The sequence below is a fragment of the Salvelinus fontinalis genome, chromosome 13 (genome assembly GCF_029448725.1).
Source record: "Salvelinus fontinalis isolate EN_2023a chromosome 13, ASM2944872v1, whole genome shotgun sequence".
NCBI classification, from domain to species: domain Eukaryota; kingdom Metazoa; phylum Chordata; class Actinopteri; order Salmoniformes; family Salmonidae; genus Salvelinus; species Salvelinus fontinalis.
The window spans coordinates 35104441-35125889 of record NC_074677.1 but is presented as its reverse complement, the minus strand read 5'-3'; the positions used below and the strand labels follow the sequence as shown (position 1 = coordinate 35125889).

Here is a 21449-nt window from a genome sequence, read left to right as displayed (position 1 = left end):
GTTCTGGTCCTCATGTCTCCCATGAGGGGGGCACTAGCCATGGATTTAATCCCTTGCCAGGCCACCCTTGCGTTTCCTGAGGAGAGGGTCCCCTCCACCCTTTGCTTGTATGCCTCCTTGTCCATCAGTATCTGTCTTTTGATCTCACGTTGTACATCTCTTAAAGCCTGTCTATCACCCCCAGCATAAACTGCCTTCTTCCTGTCAAGTAGTGATTTTAGATGTTTTGATACCCAAGCCTTGTTGTTAGGGAAGATTTTACAGGTTTTAGTAGGCACAACTGACTCAACACAGAAGTTTACATAGTCTGAAATAACCTCTGTGAGTTCATCAAGATCAGAGCTGCTGTCCTCAAATACCTCCCACATTGTACAGTCAAAACACCCCTGGAGACAAGTGATACTGCTGTCGTTCCAGATCTGGACAGTTTTAACTGTGGGTTTCTCCCTCTCCAGCAGCCGACAGTAGGTTGGCCTGAGGTAGACCACATTGTGGTCTGATGTCCCCAGGGGAGGTCTGGTGGTGGCAGAGAACGCCTTTGGTATTGTCCAATTGCACAAATCAAGAGTCCTGTTTTTCATAGTGTGACATTTCACATGCTGATGGTATGTGCGCAAGACTTTGTGCAAGGTACAGTTGTTAAAATCCCCTAAAATACATTTGGGTGCGTCAGGGGAGATGGATTCCAGTTTCTGTGACAGATTATAAATAATCTCTGTTGCCTTTGTTATATTAGCTTTAGATTGAATGTACACAACGGTAACAAACAATTGGGGGAACTCACGGGACAGATAGTAAGGTCGCAGTGACACAGAAAGCAGTTCAATGTCGGGGGCACAGAGTCTCTCTCTTACCAGGATCGATTTACACCACTGGTCCCTGACAAGCAGGCAGACGCCCCTGCCGTGATGTTCCCTGTGACGGTCAGATCACGGTCCGCTCTGACCAGAGTGAAGCCGGCCGGCTCCACTTCTCTGTCCGGGACTCTGTCATCCAGCCAAGTCTCAGTAAATGCCAGCAAAGAGGCCTCCCGATATTCGTGTTGGAAGCGCAGATTCGCTGACAACTCATCCGCTTTCCCCCTCAGTGACCTGGCATTAATCAGCAAGGTGGTGGGTAAGGGAAGTTTGTTCTTAAATTTTTAAAGTCTTTGACTGATTCCCCCGCGTTTTCCACGTTTGCATTTGGGTTTGTAATCCACTCGCAGACAATCAGGTATTAGATGGGCCATTGGGATATCCAACGTGTTTGCATTTGAGTTGCATTGTAGTAAGAACTCCCTGCTGTATTGGATTCCGATGCCAGCAGCGTTTTCATAATTTAGTCCGTTCATAGCGGGTATGTACACGATCAACAAGATCAGTCCAACACCCCACCACTGTAAATCCATGTTTGGAGGATTGTTTATAAGCTAAGTGTACAAATTAAAAACATAAAATAACGCCACACCAAACATCACACACACTGCAGGTCGCAACAGAGACGCGCCCCTACCCTGTCCCTACGCGTCGGTAGTCATTTAAGCAGGTTACCTTAGTGTTCTTGGGCACAGGGATTATGGTGGTCTGCTTGAAACATGTTGTTATTACAGACTCAGACAGGGAGAGGTTGAAAATGTCAGTGAAGATACTTGCCAGTTGGTCAGCGCATGCTCGGGTACACATCCTGGTAATCCGTCTGGCCCTGCGGCCTTGTGAATGTTGACCTGTTTAAAGGTCTTACTCACATCGGCTGCGGAGAGCGTGTTCACACAGTCGTCCGGAACAGCTGATGCTCTCATGCATGTTTCAGTGTTACTTGCCTCGAAGCGAGCATAGAAATACTTTAGCTCGTCTGGTAGGCTCGTGTCACTGGGCAGCTCTCGGCTGTGCTTCCCTTTGTAGTCTGTAATGGTTTGCAAGCCCTGCCACATCCGACGAGCATCGGAGCCGGTGTAGTACGATTCGATCTTAGTCCTGTATTGACGCTTTGCCTGTTTGATGGTTCGTCGGAGGGCATAGCGGGATTTCTTATAAGCTTCCGGGTTAGAGTCCCGCCCCTTGAAAGTGGCATCCCGCCCCTTGAAAGCGGCAGCTCTACCCTTTAGCTCAGTGTGAATGTTGCCTGGAAGATATTCCAGTCTGTGCTAGCAAAACAGTCCTGTAGTTTAGCATCTGCTTCATCTGACCACTTTTTTTATATAGACCGAGTCACTGGTGCTTCCTGCTTTCATTTTTGCTTGTAAGCAGGAATCAGGAGGATAGAATTATGGTCAGATTTGCCAAATGGAGGGAGAGGGAGAGCTTTGTACGCGTCTCTGTGTGTGGAGTAAAGGTGGTCTAAAATTATTTTCCCTCTGGTTGCACATTTAACATGTTGATAGAAATGAGGTGAAACTGATTTTAGTTTCCCTGCATTAAAGTCCCCGGCCTCTAGGAGCGCCACCTCTGGATGAGTGTTTTCCTGTTTGCTTATGGCGGTATACAGCTCATTGAGTGCGGTTTTAGTGCCAGCGTCGGTTTGTTGTGGTATGTAGACAGCTACAAAAAATACAGATGAAAACTCTCTAGGTAGATAGCGTGGTCTACAGCTTATCATGAGAAACTCTACTTCAGGCGAGCAAAACTTCGAGACTTCCTTGGATATTGTGCACCAGTTGTTGTTTACATTAATGCATAGGCCCCTGCCCCGTGTCTTTCCAGAGGCTGCAGTTCTGTCCTGCCGATAGAGTGTATAACCCTCCATCTGTATGTTCTTTAAAAAAAAAAAAATTATACATTTTATCCCCTTTTCTCCCCAATTTTCGTGGTATCCAATCGCTAGTAATTACTATCTTGTCTCATCGCTACAACTTCCGTACGGGCTCGGGAGAGACGAAGGTCGAAAGCCACGCGTCCTCCGAAGCACAACCCAACCAAGCCGCACTGCTTCTTAACACAGCGCGCCTCCGACCCGGAAGCCAGCCGCACCAATGTGTCGGAGGAAACACCGTGCACCTGGCCCCCTTGGTTAGCGCCCACTGCGCCCGGCCCGCCACAGGAGTCGCTGGAGCGCGATGAGACAAGGATATCCCTACCGGCCAAACCCTCCCTAACCCGGACGACGCTAGCCCAATTGTGTGTCGCCCTACGAACCTCCCGGTCGCGGCCGGCTGCGACATAGCCTGGGCGCGAACCCAGAGACTCTGGTGGCGCAGCTAGCACTGCGATGCAGTGTCCTAGACCACTGCTCCACCTCGGAGGCCCCCATCTGTATGTTCTTAATGTAGTCGTTTAGCCACGACTCGGTGAAACATTAGATATTACAGTTTTTAATGTCCCGTTGGTAGGATAAACGTGCTTTCAGTTCATCCCATTTATTTTCCAGCGATTGATTGTTAAGTAGCAGGACAGAAGGCGTGGGCAGATTAGCTACTCGTCGCCTCCTCAGAAGACACCCTGATCTCTTTCTACTAAATCTGCATTTCCTTCTCCAGCGAATAACGGGGATCTGGGCCTGGTCGGGTGTCTGTATTATATCCCTCTCATTCGACTCATTGAAGAAGAACTCTTTGTCCAGTTTGAGGTGAGCAATCGTAGTTCTGATGTCCAGAAGCTCTTTCCGGTCATAAGAAACGGTAGCAGCAACATTATGTACAAAACAAGTTACGAACATCGCGAAAAAACCAACAAAATAGCATGGTTGGTTAAGAGCCGATAAGACGGCAGCCTTCCCCTCCGGCACCATACTATTTAAGGGTGCTATTGAACCAGGGACTACAGGGACTGACGCCTCTTGCAATGAGATGCAGTGCCTTAGACCGCTGCGCCACTCGGGAGCCTTTTAAGAACGCAATGTGAAATGAATATGGTTGATTCTTAAGGTTTGGGAAAAGTGCAGTGAATAGTGACACTTTCTAGGATATCAATATCAATGAATGTATTTATGTTTGTTTGTAATTTTGTCTTGACTTTTAATCATATGTGTTTTTACCATTGAGGACCATTTTGGAAACAAGCCTTTTAATTCATACTTTTAATTGATATCCTCAGGGTCCACATTGTACATTTTGTTGTATATGTCTTGTTACCCAAAATAAATTATATTTAATTTAAGGGATGTCTTGGAAACATTTTAATGTAAACAATTTCAAATGTAATGATATTGAACTCAAAAGATGCCCAACGATTGAACAGAGCAGTAGCTGAGTTTATCTGTCTGGATCAAATACCTTGTATTTTTTTCAGTGGTATTGGGTATCGTGATACTAAACCTGATATCGGTACAAAGTCAAAATTCTGGTATCGTGACCACATAAAATTTTGCCTTGGGGCGTAGAGAATTTTTTGTTCAATTTTAAAGCAAGTTTGCTGCTATTCTACATAATTTTGCCATTGGCCAAAGAGAAGATTTAGCAATTTTATAACAAATTTCTACTAAATTTGACATGGGGTGGAAAGAAAAATGTGCAGTTTTACAGCGAATTTACTGCAATTCTACACATTTTAGATTTTTCCATGACTTATGTCACATTAATATGATATCTGATTGAGAGTGAAAACAAACAGTGACTGACATAAAAAGAGAAAATGCTGATGCACAACCAAATTTCGAAATTGCACCTTGTGTATTCTTCTATTCTAACCCTCAACAGTAAGTTGAGAACCCGGCTGAGTTCCCCCATCCCTGCACAACAGTATGCCTAACAACAGGATTGAGATGTCCATTTGCTGATTATGGGTTTCTTGTTACACTAAATATACAAAAGTATGTGGACACCCCATCAAAGAATCTGAAGGAAGTTTGTTCTGAAGTGTCTGTGCTATATCTGAGAGATACAGTGAGAGATAGATAGATACAGAGAGATACAGAGAGATACAGAGATACAGTATGTTGATCACTTGTCCACTGTCTTTTGTGCAATGGTACTTTTATAAATGGTCTTTCTAGACAAAAATTTTAACACCTGGTATTTTCCAATACACTTTGGCATATCAATTGCTGTGGTTGTTTGACAATGGTATTTCCCTCCACACCCCCAGGAATCCAAAAAGCACCTGGCTGGCCTGGGCTCCCTGGGACTGGGCAACCTCATCACAGAGATCACTGCTAGTGAGGAGGACGATCTGGACGAGGATGGAGACACAGGTGGCACAGACTCAGAGGGTAAGAGTAAGGCTGTGGGTGGGGTAGTTCCTAGCCCTACAGAGCTCTCTGTCATGTACAGTGCCTTCAGAAAGTATTCATACACCTTGACTTATTCCACATTTTGTTGTGTAACCGCCAAAATCGTTTTTTTTCTCTCACCATCTACACACAATACCCAATAATGACAAAGTGAGAACCTGTTTTTAGAAATGTTTGCTAATTTATTGAGAATGTAATACAGAAGTATCTAATTTACATTGGTATTCATACCCCTGAGTCAATACTTCGAAGAAGCAACTTTGGCAGAGATTACAACTGTGAGTCTTTCTGTGTCTCTCTTAAGAGCTTTCCACACCTGGATTGTGCAACATTTTCCCGTTATTGTTTTCAGAATTCTTCAAGCTCTGCCAAATTGGTTGTTGATCATTGCTAGATAAATATTTTCAGATCTTGCCATAGATTTTCATGATTTTCATGAATTCATGTTAAACACTATTATGCAACTTATTATATGACTTGTTAAGCCCATTCTTTACTCATGAACGTATTTATGCTTGCCGTAACAAAGAGGTTGAATGCTTATTGACTTTTCAAACATAGTGACATTATGGGGTATTGTGTTTAGGCCAGTGACACAACATCTCAATTTAATCCATGTTATATTTAGGCTGTAACACAACAAAATGTGGTGAAAGTCTAGGAGTCTGAATACTTTCTGAAGGCACTCTGTACAGGATTACAGGTAATAACCGTAAGTACAGTTATTTTAACAGTAACCTTCCGTTTTAGGGCATGGGGGGGCATCTAAAAATTAGGATTTCATTATTTCTTGGGTGGGCACTGCTCTGCAATGCAAACGACAACCTCCTAATCAGAACCGTCTACCGATTACGGATCTACATGTGAAAAGTGTCGCCAAACAGGCACAGGTATGGGCGGCAAATAACTTGCAAGGTGGGTATATGTTGTAAGACCAGACCAGACCAGAGTTCCACTCAGGTCAAAACTGGGCTAGGGAAGTTCTGTGGCTGGGAACTGTCATTTAACTGGCTCAACATGAACAGTCAATATGCTCCTTAGTTGTGTTTGTAAGTTGTATGTCTGTAAATGCTGTGATAAATGAGTGACGGTTTCATGTCCTGTTTCTTATGCAGGCTGGGTGAAGAACGATGCCGATGCAGTTGATTATTCTGACATCAACGAGGTGGCTGAAGATGAGACTAAGAAGTATCGTCAGGCCATGGGCAGCCTGCAGCCTACGAGGAGAACAGGTGCAGTAATACGCATGCAACTAGTCACATATAATGAGTATACAAAACATTAAGAACACCTGCTTTTACATATGTACAGTTGAAGTCGGAAGTTTACATACACTTAGGTTGGAGTCATTAAAACTTGTTTTTCAACCACTCCACAAATTTCTTGTTAACAAACTATAGTTTTGGCAAGTCGGTTACTACATCTACCTTATGCATGACACAAGTAATTTTTCCAACAATTGTTTACAGACAGATTATTTCACCTATAATTCAGTGTATCACAATTCCAGTGGGTCAGAAGTTTACATACTCTAAGTTGACTGTGCCTTTTAAACAGCTTGGAAAATTCCAGAAGATGATGTCATGGCTTTAGAAGCTTTTGATAGGCTAATTGACATAATTTGAGTCGGGAAATTGGGAAATTTCAAAAGAATGGGAAATTTCAAAAGAAATCAGCCAAGACCTCAGAAAAATTATTGTAGACCTCCACAAGTCTGGTTCATCCTTGGGAGCAATTTCCAAACGCCTGAAGGTACCACGTTCATCTGTACAAACAATAGTACGCAAGTAAAAATACCATTGGACCACGCAGCCGTCATACTGCTCAGGAAGGAGATGCATTCTGTCTCCTAGAGATGAACGTACTTTGGTGCGAAAAGTGCAAATCAGTCCCAGAACAACAGCAAAGGACCTTGTGAAGATGCTGGAGGAAACAGGTACAAAAGTATCTATATCCACAGTAAAACAAGTCCTATATCGACATGACCTGAAAGGCCGCTCTGCAAGGAAGAAGCCACTGCTCCAAAACCGTCATAAAAAAATAACCAGACTACGGTTTGCAACTGCACATGGGGACAAAGATCGTACTTTTTGGAGAAATGTCCTCTGGTCTGATGAAACAAAAATAGAAATGTTTTGCCATCATGACCATCGTTATGTTTGGAGGAAAAAGGGGGATGCTTGCAAGCTGAAGAACACCATCCCAACCGTGAAGCACGGGGGTGGCAGCATCATGTTGTGGGGGTGCTTTGCTGCAGGAGGGACTGGTGAACTTCACAAAATAGATGGCATCATGAGGGAGGAAAATGATGTGGATATATTGAAGCAACATCTCAAGACATCAGTCAGGAAGTTAAAGCTTGTTCGCAAATGGGTCTTCCAAATGGACAATGACCCCAAGCATACTTCCAAAGTTGTGGCAAAATGGCTTAAGGACCACAAAGTCAAGGTATTGGAGTGGCCATCACAAAGCCCTGACCTCAATCCTATAGAAAATGTGTGGGCAGAACTGAAAAAGTGTGTGCGAGCAAGGAGGCCTACAAACCTGACTCAGTTACACCAGCTCTGTCAGGAGGAATGGGCCAAAATTCACCGAACTTATTGTGGGAAGCTTGTGGATGGCTACCTGAAACATTTGACCCAAGTTAAACAATTTAAAGGCAATGCTACTAAATACTAATGGAGTGTATGTAAACTTCTGACCCACTGGGAATGTGATGAAAGAAATAAAAGCTGAAATAAATCATTCTCTTCTGTTATTCTGACATTTCACATTCCTAAAATAAAGTGGTGATCCTAACTGACCTAAGTCAGATAATTTTTACTAGGATTAAATGTCAGGAATTGTGAAAATCTGAGTTTAAACGCATTTGGTTAAGGTGTATGTAAACTTCCGACTTCAACTGTATATACTATACACAGACCTCTAGGAGTGCTTTTACCCTAGGTTACCATAACAGATAAATGAAGCTTATTTAATTTCCTCCATCGTCATCAGAGACTTTGCACAGTCGGTAACTGGATACTTTTTTTCTCCGTCTCTGTCTCAGATGATGAGGATGACTATGATGCAGATTGTGAGGATATTGATGCCAAGCTTATGCCCCCTCCACCTCCTCCATGTCTCTCCACGCCTGGTGGCAAGAAAGACGACTCCTCTCCCACGGCTGCAAGTGGTAAGGATCAGATAAGGAAAAGCCAAAGGGTGGCGGTCAACTGTAATTAATTTTGTCTTTGATCAATCTAGTGCCGGTGAAAATATACTTTGTTCTTGTACTGTACAAGCATAATTCTTCATAATCTGTTAAAAAGTAAACATGGATATTGATGTATTTAATGTCAAGAATACATGCTAGTAAGTTAGCACTCATCAGAGGGGCTCTAACCCCAGTGTATGCTATTATGTTGTCCACAGTTGGGGATGAAGGAGATGGGATCATCCTGCCCTCCATCATCGCTCCCTCCTCTCTGGTAGACAAAGTGGACTTCAGCAGCTCCTCAGACTCTGAATCGGAGACAGACCGGCCCTCTGCAGGCCCTGGGTCAGGGGGTTCTCCAGCCTGCCTCAGCTTGCCCCTGGCTGGCATCATGCAGAAGGATGCTGCCAAAGCCCTGCCTGGCGTCACACAGCTCTTCCCAGAGTTCAGGCCTGGAAGGGTGAGCTGTCCTTTTTGGAAACACTATGTAGTACACCACATAACAGAGAGTTGTGATTGGATGATTAAAACCTTTCAAAATGAATACCTATCCACTCCTCTGAATCCCTCCAGGTGCTGCGGTTCCTTCGACTGTTTGGCCCTGGGAAGAACATGCCGTCGGTGTGGCGGAGCGCACGAAGAAAGAGGAAGAGGAAGCACCGCGACCCTCAGCCAGGGACACCCCCACCAGAGGGCGCTGAGCCCATGGAGCAGCAGGGACCAGAGAAGAAGTCTGGCTGGGACTATGAATACGCCCCACCGCCACCCCCAGAACAGTGCCTGTCTGACGACGAGGTCAGTGTGCAACAACAATGGTCTTAGTCAAAGATATGTAGGACTGTGAAAACTTGTTTGACATCCCTTTGAAACTGTGTGGTTATTTACCAGTATATCACAGCTAATTTATGAGAGTTTCCTAGGTTTAGTAATGTGATTCAGTCTCAGTATAATTCTGTATGAGATCTTTCTCCTTACAAAAGGAAATGGACAAAAGTGATTGCTATAAGATATTCTTCAATAGTTAATTCCTTGTGACTCTGCCCCCAGATCACCATGATGGCCCCAATAGAGTCCAAATTCTCCCAGACCTCTGGAGACGGGGACAAGGTGACAGAGTCCAGGCCCAAGGTGGCAGAGTGGCGCTACGGTCCGGCCCAGCTCTGGTACGACATGATGGGGGTCCCTGACGATGGCAGTGGCTTCCACTACGGCTTCAAACTGAAGGAGGAGGAGGACGATGAACAGGAGAAACGGGAGAGGCCAGAACCACCGCCACCTTTACAACATCCCAAAGAGGTTAGCACCCATACACTACACTGACGCTTTAGGATTAGATATCATGGAGTTCCTTAAAGGGGCATTCAGCAGTTGAAACAATAACAAAGCGCTCTCCCACCACTGTTTTGGTAAAAGCTGAGGGATGGGGCTTGAGAAATCTAACCACTCTTGATAGGCAGGGCGGCAGGGTAGCCTAGTGGTTAGAGCGTTGGACTAGTAACCGAAAGGTTGCAAGTTCAAATCCCCGAGCTGACAAGGTACAAATCTGTCATTCTGCCCCTGAACAGGCAGTTAACCCACTGTTCCTAGGCTGTCATTGAAAATAAGAATTTGTTCTTAACTGACTTGCCTAGTTAAATAAAGGTAAAATAAAAATAGCTTTAACCATGTAGTGAGGCTATACAGTGTGTGTTTACAAACATATTACTTTGTTTACAAACATTGGAGTAAAACAATCGTATATTTTGGGTTCTGGGGGAGTACGACTGTTGAACTAAGCTAATGAGGCATTAATAAGTTATATTCTTCAAGAATCAATGGGTACATATCATTAATTTATAAGTCCACAAATAGATGTAGCAACTGCAGATTGCCCCTTTTTAAGAATCAATCACCCATTTCTAGCAGATTTGTCTGCGAAGAGACAGAAGCATTAGATCATTTGTTTTGGTACTGTCCATATGTAGCTTGTTTTAGGTCGCAGGTTCAGGAATGGCTGAAGAATTGCAACAATTACCTGGAGCTAACTCTGGAAATAGCTGTAATGTAATTGTACTCTTAGCAAAAATCTTTATCTTAAATTTACAATCTATAGAAACTATGAGACTGGAAAGGTTCAGAACTTTTGTTAAACAGTACAGTTGAAAAATATATGACAAATATAAATCAAAACTGGATGGTGTTCAAAGATAGATGGGAGGGGTTGAGGGTAGCTGAAGGATGGGACTAATAACAAACAAAAGATAACTATTGTAAAATATACTGTGTCTGTAAAATGTACAGTATATAGTATGTATAAGCTGGAAGTAGAAGCCTAAGGGTTATTGTCCTTAAGTTTACTCCAATTAGGAGACGGGTGGTAGGGTTAGGTGAAAAAATAAAGGAAAATATATTTTAAAATATATACAGTACCAGTCAAAATGTTGGACACATCTACTCATTTGCTGGTTAAGTGTGCCTTGAATTCAAAATAGATATCTGACAGTGTCACCAGCAAAGCACCCCCACACCATCACACCACCGCCTCCATGCTTCACGGTGGGAACCACACATGCGTAGATCATCCGTTCACCTTCTCTGCGTATCACAAAGACACGGCGGTTGGAACCAAAAATCTAATGTCCATTGCTCGTGTGTCTTGGCCCAAGCAAGTCTCTTCTTCTTATTGGTGTCCTTTAGTAGTGATTTCTTTGCAGCAGTTCGACCATGAAGGCCCGATTCACCCAGTCTCCTCTGAACAGTTGATGTTGAGATGTGTCTGTTACTTGAACTCTGTGAAGCATTTATTTGGGCTGCAATTTCTGAGGGGCAGTTAACTCTAATGAACTTATCTTCTGCAGCAGGAGGTAACTCTGGGTCTTCCTTTCCTGTGGCGGTCCTCATGAGAACGTTTCATCATAGCGCTTGATGGTTTTTGCGACTGCACTTGAAGAAACTTTCACAGTTCTTGAAATTTTCCGGATTGACTGACCTTAAAGTAATGATGGACTGTCGTTTCTCTTTGCTTATTTGACCTGTTCTTGCCCTAATATGTACATGGTCTTTTTACCAGATAGGGCTATCTTCTGTATACCACCCCTACCTCAACACAACTGATTGACTCAAACGCATTAAGAAGGAAAGAAATTCCACAAATATACTTTTAACAAGGCACACCTGTTAATTGAAATACATTCCAGGTGACTACCTCATGAAGCTGATTGAGAGAACGCCAAGAGTGTACAAAGCTGTCAAAGGCAAAGGGTGGCTTTGCTGACTACATAATTCCATATTTTAAAGGTTTTATTTTTTATATAACCATTATTTAACTAGGCAAGTCATGTGCTATTTCATAGTTTTGATGTCTTCATTATTATTCTACAATCTAGAAAATAGTACAAATAAAGAAAAACCCTGGAATGAGTAGGTGTATCCCAAATTTTGACTGGTACTATATACAGATGAAGTTTACATACACCTTAGCCAAATACATTTAAACTCAGTTTTTCACAATTCCAGACATTTTAATCCTAGTAAATATTCCCTGTCATAGGTCAATTAGGATCATCACTTTATTTTAAGACTGTGAAATGTCAGAATAATAGTAGAGAGAGTGATTTATTTCAGCTTTTATTTATTTCATCACATTCCCACTGGGTCAGAAGTTTACGTACACTCAATTAGTATTTGGTAGCATTGCCTTTAAATTGTTGAACTTGGGTCAAATGTTTCAGGTAGCCTTCCACAAGCTTCCCACAATAAGTTCGGTGAATTTTGGCCCATTCCACATGACAGAGCTGGTGTCACTGAGTCAGGTTTGTAGGCCTCCTTGCTCTCACACGCCTTTTCAGTTCTGCCCACAAATTTTCTATAGGATTGAGGTCAAGGCTTTGTGATGGCCACTCCAACACCTTGACTTTGTTGTCCTTAAGCCATTTTGCCACAACTTTGGAAGTATGCTTGGGTTCATTGTCCATTTGGAAGACCCATTTGCGACCAAGCTTTAACTTCCTGACTGATGTCTTGAGATGTTGCTTCAATATATCCACATCATTTTCCTCCCTCATGATGCCATCTATTTTGTGAAGTACACCAGTCCCTCCTGCAGCAAAGCACCCCCACAACATGATGTTGCCACCCCAGTGCTTCACGGTTGGGATGGTGTTCTTCAGCTTGCAAGCGTCCCACTTTTTCCTCCAAACATAACGATGGTCTGTTTCATCAGACCAGAGGTCATTTCTCCAAAAAGTCCGATCTTTGTCCCCATGTGCAGTTGCAAACTGTAGTCTGGCTTTTTTATGGTGGTTTTGGAGCAGTGGCTTCTTCCTTGCAGAGCGGCCTTTCAGGTTGTGTCGATATAGGACTCGTTTTACAGTGGGTATAGATACTTTTGTACCTGTTTCCTCCAGCATCTTCACAAGGTCCTTTGCTGTTGTTCTGGGATTGATTTGCACTTTTTGCACCAAAGTACGTTCATTTTTAGGAGACAGAATGCGTCTCCTTCCTGAGCCGTATGACGGCTGCGTGGTTCCAAGGTGTTTATACTTACGTACTATTGTTTGTACAGATGAACGTGGTACCTTCAGGCATTTGGAAATTGCTCCCAAGGATGAACTAGATGAACCAATCATTTTTCTGAGGTATTGGCTGATTTCTTTAGATTTTCCCATGATGTCAAGCAAAGAGGCACTGAGTTTGAAGGTAGGCCTTGAAATACATCCACAGGTACACCTCCAATTGACTCAAATTATGTCAATTAGCCTATCAGAAGCTTCTAAAGCCATGCCATCATTTTCTGGAATTTTCCAAGCTGTTTAAAGGCACAGTCAACTTTGTGTATGTAAACTTCTGACCTACTGGAATTGTGATACAGTGAAATAATCTGTCTGTAAACAATTGTTGGAAATATTACTTGTGTCATGCACAAAGTAGATGTCCTAACCGACTTGCCAAAACTAGAGTTTGTCAACAAGAAATTTGTGGAGTGGCTGAAAACAAGTCTTAATGACTCCATCCTAAGTGTATGTAAACTTCCGACTTCCAACTGTATATTTACAAAAAAAAGGGGGATTGGAAATGATGCAGACAATTACATTGATGGAATTTACAATATTAAAGCTGATCTACCCCCCAATTTTTTTTATAAATAACAATTTAGAAGAGAACAGACAACATGATTTAAAGACTTATGTTATTTTGTGTGTATTTCTGTCTTTTTCTGTCTAGGAGGGCAGTGGTGACGAAAAGGACAAACAGGCCCTGGAGAATGAGCTCTTCCTGATGGTCACCCAGCTTCAGTGGGAGGACGACATCATTTGGAATGGAGAGGACGTGAAACACAAGGGCACTAAGACCCAGCGAGCCAGTCTGGCAGGGTGGCTGCCTTCCAGCATGACCCGCAACGCCAATGCCTACAACGCACAGCAGGGTGAGAGACCCACTCACTCCAGTACCAATTAACAGACTGACCTGCATAATGGAGATTCCTACCTCATTGATATCCTATCACCAAAGCATAAACCCCATTTGTCCAGGGGACATAGGACAAAAGTGGCAAATATAAACTGTTATAACTGTTCTGTATTTGTCTGCTTTGGGTTATCTAGGTATTCATGATGTCTATCTACACTCTACAGGTCTGAGTAGGAGTAACTCACAGCTGGTGCCCCCCACTCCTCCACCCATGCCCAAAGCCCCTTCCATCGGCTCTGGCTCCAAGAGGGACAAACACCACCACGACCATCATGGTACTATGAGGCTATTTTACCTGGCATCTGTTGTAGAGTGTAATTTACTTTTAGAATGATGAATAATGTGATATTACAACATATCCTACATATCTCCGTTAATTGATGTGTTAAAAAGTACCACTAAAGCAGGGGTCTCCAACAGGTCTGCCGCGAGCTACTAGTAGCTCACAGCCCACCTATGAGTAGCTCGCCAAACAATTCTGAAAGTACATGCAATTTTCACGTGTTTCACCGCACTGTCATAAACAAATCTCACAAGTATCAGACACCTCAAGCTCCCAGCTACTATCTAATCAATGCAACATTGATATTATCCCAAGGCCTGAACTCGTGGTTAGCCTTTATTGGCAAAAAAACTAAACTAAAACAATATCTGCCAATTAATTTCCAACAATATTGTCCCTGTCTGTCTGTGTGGGCTCACGTTTGTCTATCACTCCCATGTGTAGCCAGTTGATGTGATAACCATCTTGTGGGTTTGCAGAAATACTTTCCCCAAAACCTTCTCAATTAAATGTTAACTACAAAGTAGGCTTACCTGGAAGAAGTATATCATGAGTAAGTATATACAGTGTATTCGGAAAGTATTCAGACCCCTTAACATTTTTCACATTTTGTTACGTTACAGCCTTATTCTAAAATTGACTGAATTAATTTTTTCCCTCATCAATCTACATACAATCCCCCATAATGACAAAGTGAAAACAGATTTTTAAAAATGTATGCAAATGTTTTAAAAATAAAAAAACAGAAATACCTTATTTATATAAGTTTTCAGACCCTGCTATGAGACTTGAAATTGAGCTCAAGTGCATCCTGTTGCCATTGATTATCCTTAAGATGTTTCTACAACTTGATTGGAGTCACCTGTGGTAAATTAAATTGATTGGACATGATTTGAAAAGGCACACACCTGTTTAGATAAGGTCCCACAGTTGACAGTGCATGTCAGAGCAAAAACCAAGCCATGAGGTGGAAGGACTTGTCCGTAGAGCTCCGAAACAGAATTGTGTCGAGGCACAGATTTAGGGAGGGGTACCAAAATATGGCCTCCATCATTCTTAAATGGAAGAAGTTTGGAACAACCAAGCATCTTCCTGGAGCTGGCCGCCTGGCCAAACTGAGCAATCGGGGGAGAAGGGCCTTGGTCAGGGAGGTGACCAAGAACCCGATGGTCACTCTGACAGAGTTCCGGAGTTCCTCTGTGGAGATGGGAGAACCTTCCAGAAGGACAACCACCTCTGCAGCACTCCACCAATCAGGCCTTTATGGTAGAGTGGCCAGACAGAAGCCACTCCTTAGTAAAAGGCACATGACAGCCCACTTAGAGTTTGCCAAAAGGAACCTAAAGACTCTCAGAATATTAGAAACAAGATTCTCTGATCTGATGAAACCAAGTTGGAAATCTTTGGCCTGAATGCCAAGCGTCACTTCTGGAGGAGACCTGGCATCAGCCCTACGGTGAAGCATGGTGGTGGCAGCATTATGATGTGTGGATGTTTTTCAGAGGCAGGGACTGGGAGACTAGTCAGGATCGAGGGAAAGATGAACGGAGTGAAGTGTTAAGTTCATGTTTTAAGTATCCGTATATTTCTGTTATTACGGGGCTATCACTCAGTCAAGAGTGCGCATGCGGAGGAAGTCTAGTCGTTGATGGACCTAGCCTTGAGTGTAATGGCTACCTTGTAGTGTGTTTATATAGTATAGTAAACTTTGTTAAACTGGAACCTTGTCGTTGTGTCATTTCGAGTTAACATGAAGTATAATTAGATCCTTGATGAAAACCTGCTCCAGAGTGCTCAGGACCTCAGCCTGGGACAAAGGTTCACCTTCCAACAGGACAACGACCCTAAGCACACAGTCAAGACAACACAGGAGTGGCTTCAGGACAAACCTCTGAATGTCCTTGAGTGGCCCAGCCGGAGCCTGGGCTTCAACCCGATCTAGCGTCTCTGGAGAGACTTGAAAATAGCTGTGCAGCGACGCTCCCAATCCAACCTGACAGATCTTGAGAGAATCGGCAGAGAAGAATGGGAGAAACCCCCCAAATACAGGTGTGCCAAGCTTGTAGCGTCATACCCAAGACAACTCAAGGCTGTAATCGCTGCCAAAGGTGCTTCAACAAAGTACAGAGTAAACGGTCTCAATACTTACAGTGTAAGTCGGAAGTTTATATACACCTTAGCCAAATGCGTTTAAACTAAATTTTTCACAATTCCTGACATTTAATCCTAGTAAAAATTCCCTGTCTTAGGTCAGTTAGGATCACCACCTTATTTTAAGAATGTGAAATGTCAGAATAATAGTAGACAGAATTATTTATTTCAGCTTTTATTTCTTTCATCACATTCCCAGTGGGTCAGGAGTTACACTCAATTAGTATTTGGTAGCATTGCCTTTGAATTGTTTAACTTGGGTCAAACGTTTTGAGTAGTCTTCCACAAGCTTCCCACAATAAGTTGGGTGAATTTTGGCCCATTCCTCCTGACAGAGCTGATGTAACTGAGTCAGGTTTGTAGGCCTCCTTGCTCGCACATGCTTTTTCAGTTCTGCCCACACATTTTCTATAGGAATGAGGTCAGGGCTTTGTGATGGCCACTCCAATACCTTGACTTTGTGGTCCTTAAGCCATTTTGCCACAACTTTGGAAGTATGCTTGGGGTCATTGTCCATTTGGAAGACCCATTTGCGACCAAGCTTTAACTTCCTGACTGAATTCTTGAGATGTTGCTTCAATATATCCAAATAATTTTCCTCCCTCATGATGCCATCTATTTTGTGTGGTGAACCAGTCCCTCCTGCAGCAAAGCACCCCCACAACATGATGCTGCCACCCCCGTGCTTCACGGTATGGATGGTGTTCTTCGGCTTGCAAGCATCCCCCTTTTTCCTCCAAACATAACGATGGTCATGATGGCTAAACAGTTCTATTTTTGTTTCATCAGACCAGAGGACATATCTCCAAAAAGTGCGATCTTTGCCCCCATGTGCAGTTGCAAACCGTAGTCTGGCTTTTTATGGCGGTTTTGGAGCAGTGGCTTCTTCCTTGCTGAGCGGCCTTTCAGGTCATGTCGATATAGGACTCGTTTTACTGTGGATATAGATACTTTTGTACCTTTTTCCTCCAGCATCTTCACAAGGTCCTTTGCTGTTGTTCAGGGATTGATTTGCACTTTTTGCACCAAAGTACATTCATCTCTAGGAGACAGAATGCGTCTACTTACTGAGCAGTATGACGGTTCTATGTTCCCATGGTGTTTTATACTTGCGTACTATTGTTTGTGCAGTTGAACATATTACCTTCAGGTGTTTGGAATTTGCTCCCAAGGATGAGCCAGACTTGTGGAGGTCTACAATTTTCTACAAGTCTTGGCTGATTTCTTTAGATTTTCCCATGATGTCAAGCAAAGAGGCACCTAGTTTGAAGGTAGGCCTTGAAATACATCCACAGGTACACCTCCAATTGACTCAAATTATGTCAATTAGCCTATCAGAAGCTTCGAAAGCCATGCCATCATTTTCTGTAGTTTTTCAAGCTGTTTAAAGGCACAGTCAACTTAGTGCATGTAAACTTCTGACCCACTGGAATTGTGATACAGTGAATTATAAGTGAAATAATCTGTCTGTAAACAATTGTCGGAAAAATGACTTGTGTCATGCACAAAGTAGATGTCCTAACCGACTTGCCAAAACTATAGTTTGTTAAAAATACATTTGTGGAGTGGTTGATAAACAAGTTTTAATGACTCCAACATAAGTGTATGTAAACTTCTTACTTCAACTTTATGTAAATGTCATATTTCTGTTTTTTTGCAATTTGCATACATTTCTAAAAAATCTGTTTTTGCTTTGTCGTTATGGGGTATTGTGTAGATTAATGAAGGAAAAAAACATTTAATCCATTTTAGAATAAGGCTAAAACAAAATGTGGAAAAATTCAAGTGGAATGAATACTTTCCAAATGCACTGTAATTTGTATGTATACTGAACAAAAATATAAATGCTCTATGTGAAGTGTTGGACCCAAGAAATAAAAGATCCCAGAAATGTTACATATGCACAAAAAGCTTATTTCTCTCGAATTTTGTGCACAAATTTGTTTACACCCTTGTGAGTGATGATGTATTATTTGCCAAGATAATCCACCTATCTGACAGGAGTGGCATATCAAGAAGCTGATTAAACAGCATGATCATTACACAGGTGCACCTTGTGCTAGGGACAATAAAAGGCCACTTTAAAATGTGCAGTTTTGTCACACAACACAATGCCACAGTTGTAAACATTTTGAGGGAGCATGCAATTGTCAGCTGACTGCAGGTATGTCCACCAGAGCTGTTGCCAGAGAATTGAATGTTAATTTCTCTACCATAAGCCGCATCCAGCGTCATTTTAGAGAATTTGGCAGTATGTCCAACCGGCCTCACAACCACAGACCACATGTATGGCATCATTTGGGCGTGCGGTTTGCTGATGTCAACGTTGTGAACAGAGTACCCCATGGTGCCGGTGGAGATATGGTTTGGGCAGGCATAAGCTACGGACAACGAACACAATTGCATTTTATCGATGGCAGTTTGAACGCACAGAGATACTGTCACGAGATCCTGATGCCCATTGTCGTACCATTCACCCACTGCCATCACCTCTTATTTCAGCATGATAATGCATGGCTCCATGTCACAAGGATCTGTACACAATTCCTGGAAGCTGAGAATGTCCCAGTTCTTCCATGACCTGCATACTCACCTGACATGTCACCATTGCGCATGTTTGGGATGCTCTGGACTGACGTGTACAACAGCGTGTTCCAGTTCCCGCCAGTATCCAGAAACTTCGCACAGTCATTGAAGAGGAGTGGGACAACATTCCACAGGCCACAGTCAAAAGCCTGATCAACTCTATGCAAAGGAGATGTGTCGCACTGCATGAGGCAAATGGTGGTCACACCAGATACTGACTAGTTATCTGATCCATACCTCTACCTTTTAAGGTATTGTATCTGTGTCCAACAGATGCATATCTTTATTCCCAGTTATGTGAAATCTGTAGATTAGGGCCTAATGAATTTATTTCAATAGACTGATTTCCTTATTTGAACTGTAACTCAGTAATATCTTTGAAATTGTTGCACGTTGCGTTTTTATATTTTTGTTCAGTATATTATTTCTTAGTTGCGAACTTTGCCATAAAATGAGCAGCAGCAATAGGCTCCAGAACCATCGCTAGACCACCGCATTACATGGCACATTCCTCACTCGCTAGATGTGGACGTAAAGGGCCAGAATACACACACAATTTTTAATTTTATTTTCTTCAAGACCTAAAAAAAAAGTACTTTGATGTGATTTAAACATTGATATGGACTCAGAACATCCAATTCAATTGTTTCTCTATGAACAATTGTAATTGAGAGTGAAAAACAACACAATTTTAAACCAGGAAAAATCAAACTGAGAACATAATTTGAGAAAATATAAAACAGAATTTGGGGCGGGGGGGGGGGGAATCACAGATTTTATAGTTGTTTTTTAGTTGTTTATGAACGATTATTTGACCAGGTATATTACCAGAAAACATAGTGCACTACTTTCTCTTGTACACTAAGGACCAGGGGAAGAGTTACAGGGCAGAGGAGCTAGAAAACAATGAGTAGCTTGTGACATGTACATTTTTTTAAAGTAGCTCTCATGCTAGAAAAGGTTGGATACCCCTGCTTTAAAGAGAGAGTAAATCTATCACTACTGCTTTCCTATTGGTCTTTCCACAGCCACTCATGAAGAGGATGCCCCCTGGTTCTCCATCTTCCCTATTGACAATGAGGAGCTGGTGTACGGGCGCTGGGAGGACAACATCATCTGGGATGACCAGGCCATGGACCGCATGCTCTCACCCCCTGTCCTCACCCTAGACCCCAACGATGAGAACATAATTTTAGGTACTGCCCCTTTCTTAGTGAACTGTGTGTACACTTTTTCAGTCAGTTTAAACAAGTTATGAAATATCTTGATGGTCTCTGTAACCTATTGAATGCTTTGATCTATCCACTAATCTCTAAATTTGGCCTCTTGCAGAAATCCCAGATGAGAAGGAGTCTGAGCGTATGTCCCACTCTCCGTCTAAGGAGAACAAGAAGGAGTCATCACTAAAGAAGAGTCGCATCCTGTTGGGGAAGACTGGGGTCATAAAAGATGAGCCTCAACAGGTACTACAGGACTGGACCATGGAACATAACATATATCTGCCATTCAACAGGGACTACAGTCCCTGAACTAACCTGTTCTAACTCCTTTTCTGTTTTGTCTGCTGCCTACAGAACATGTCCCAGCCTGAGGTGAAGGACCCATGGAACCTGTCCAATGATGAGTTCTATTATCCTAAGCAGCAAGGCCTGAGGGGCACCTTTGGTGGCAACATCATTCAGGTGGGCACTAGATTCTCTCCTGTGAGCTCTGTTCCTATACAGATTGATTAGCAGTTAAAGAGGATCATCTTAAAGATGCGCTATGCCGAAATTACTCTGCAGTTTCCTGGTTGCTAAAATTAAAATAGTTCACCTAAATTCAGTTTGTGACAAAACAAGCAGTCATTGTGTAGAGAATAATCTAAACCGCTCTGAAATATATTTTCCATAAAATGATAGTTTTTTCAGCTGTTTGAAGCTGGTGTACAAAACCCCAAATAAAAGACGCAAAAACTAAACTTGGTAATGGTAAGCATAGAAATAGCGCACATAGAACATATCTACCACTTTTTAGACTTGCTTTCAATGAGAATGAAATATCTATAACTCACATTTATATGTGAATTTAGTCGAGTCGCACAAAAAGTTACATATTGTAGCTTTAACCCTAAGGTCGATGTCCACACCCCCGCGGAAATCTAATTATAATAATAATAATAAATCCCCATAGAAATCTGTCAGTTTAATATAGAGATCTGTTTTTTTTGTTGCATTGGATGCATCTCAATCCACCACATCCACCCGTGCCACACTTTCGCATCTGCGGTGAAAGGTGACAGAGCTAGAGAGGTCAGACCCTGGGACATCCCGAAAATCAGAACGGTTTGGCCTACACGACTCAAAAAAAAAGAGATATACAGTATCTCTCAGATGTAGAACAGACATTTCAGAACAAACTTCCTTTAGATTTTTTTGGCTGGACTATCTGTTGTTCCATGTAGTGAATATGTTATTAAATGCATTTGTATGGGCTAATAGCAGTAAGGCTGAATTTTGTTTTTCATGAAAGAAATTTGTTCTATTCTCTCTCTTTTTTGACTTCAAGGGGTCTTAAAATTCCAAATCAAATAGAAAAAGTATCCTTGGTATGACCTTCTTAAAACAATTCCATATAGCTTAGTAGAACCCCACCCCCGGC

General features: G+C 42.5%; 1 protein-coding gene across 8 annotated transcripts in view; it reads left to right on the top strand.

Moving 5' to 3' along the window:
- The window catches only part of LOC129868510 (transcription initiation factor TFIID subunit 1-like), a 53144-nt gene that overhangs the window by 6947 nt on the left and 24748 nt on the right, over positions 1-21449 (top strand). For 4 of the 8 annotated variants that reach the window (XM_055942561.1, XM_055942560.1, XM_055942559.1 and 1 more), the window contains exons 3-13: positions 5001-5124; positions 6261-6377; positions 8195-8320; positions 8560-8801; positions 8915-9136; positions 9389-9637; positions 13544-13745; positions 13954-14064; positions 19838-20005; positions 20142-20272; positions 20384-20491. In XM_055942561.1, coding sequence (XP_055798536.1) covers positions 5001-5124; positions 6261-6377; positions 8195-8320; positions 8560-8801; positions 8915-9136; positions 9389-9637; positions 13544-13745; positions 13954-14064; positions 19838-20005; positions 20142-20272; positions 20384-20491 — 1800 coding nt within the window. Of the gene's footprint in view, positions 1-5000; positions 5125-6260; positions 6378-8194; positions 8321-8559; positions 8802-8914; positions 9137-9388; positions 9638-13543; positions 13746-13923; positions 14065-19837; positions 20006-20141; positions 20273-20383; positions 20492-21449 lie in introns of all 8 variants that reach the window. The other 4 variants (XM_055942558.1, XM_055942555.1, XM_055942557.1 and 1 more) reach the window with 1 other exon arrangement.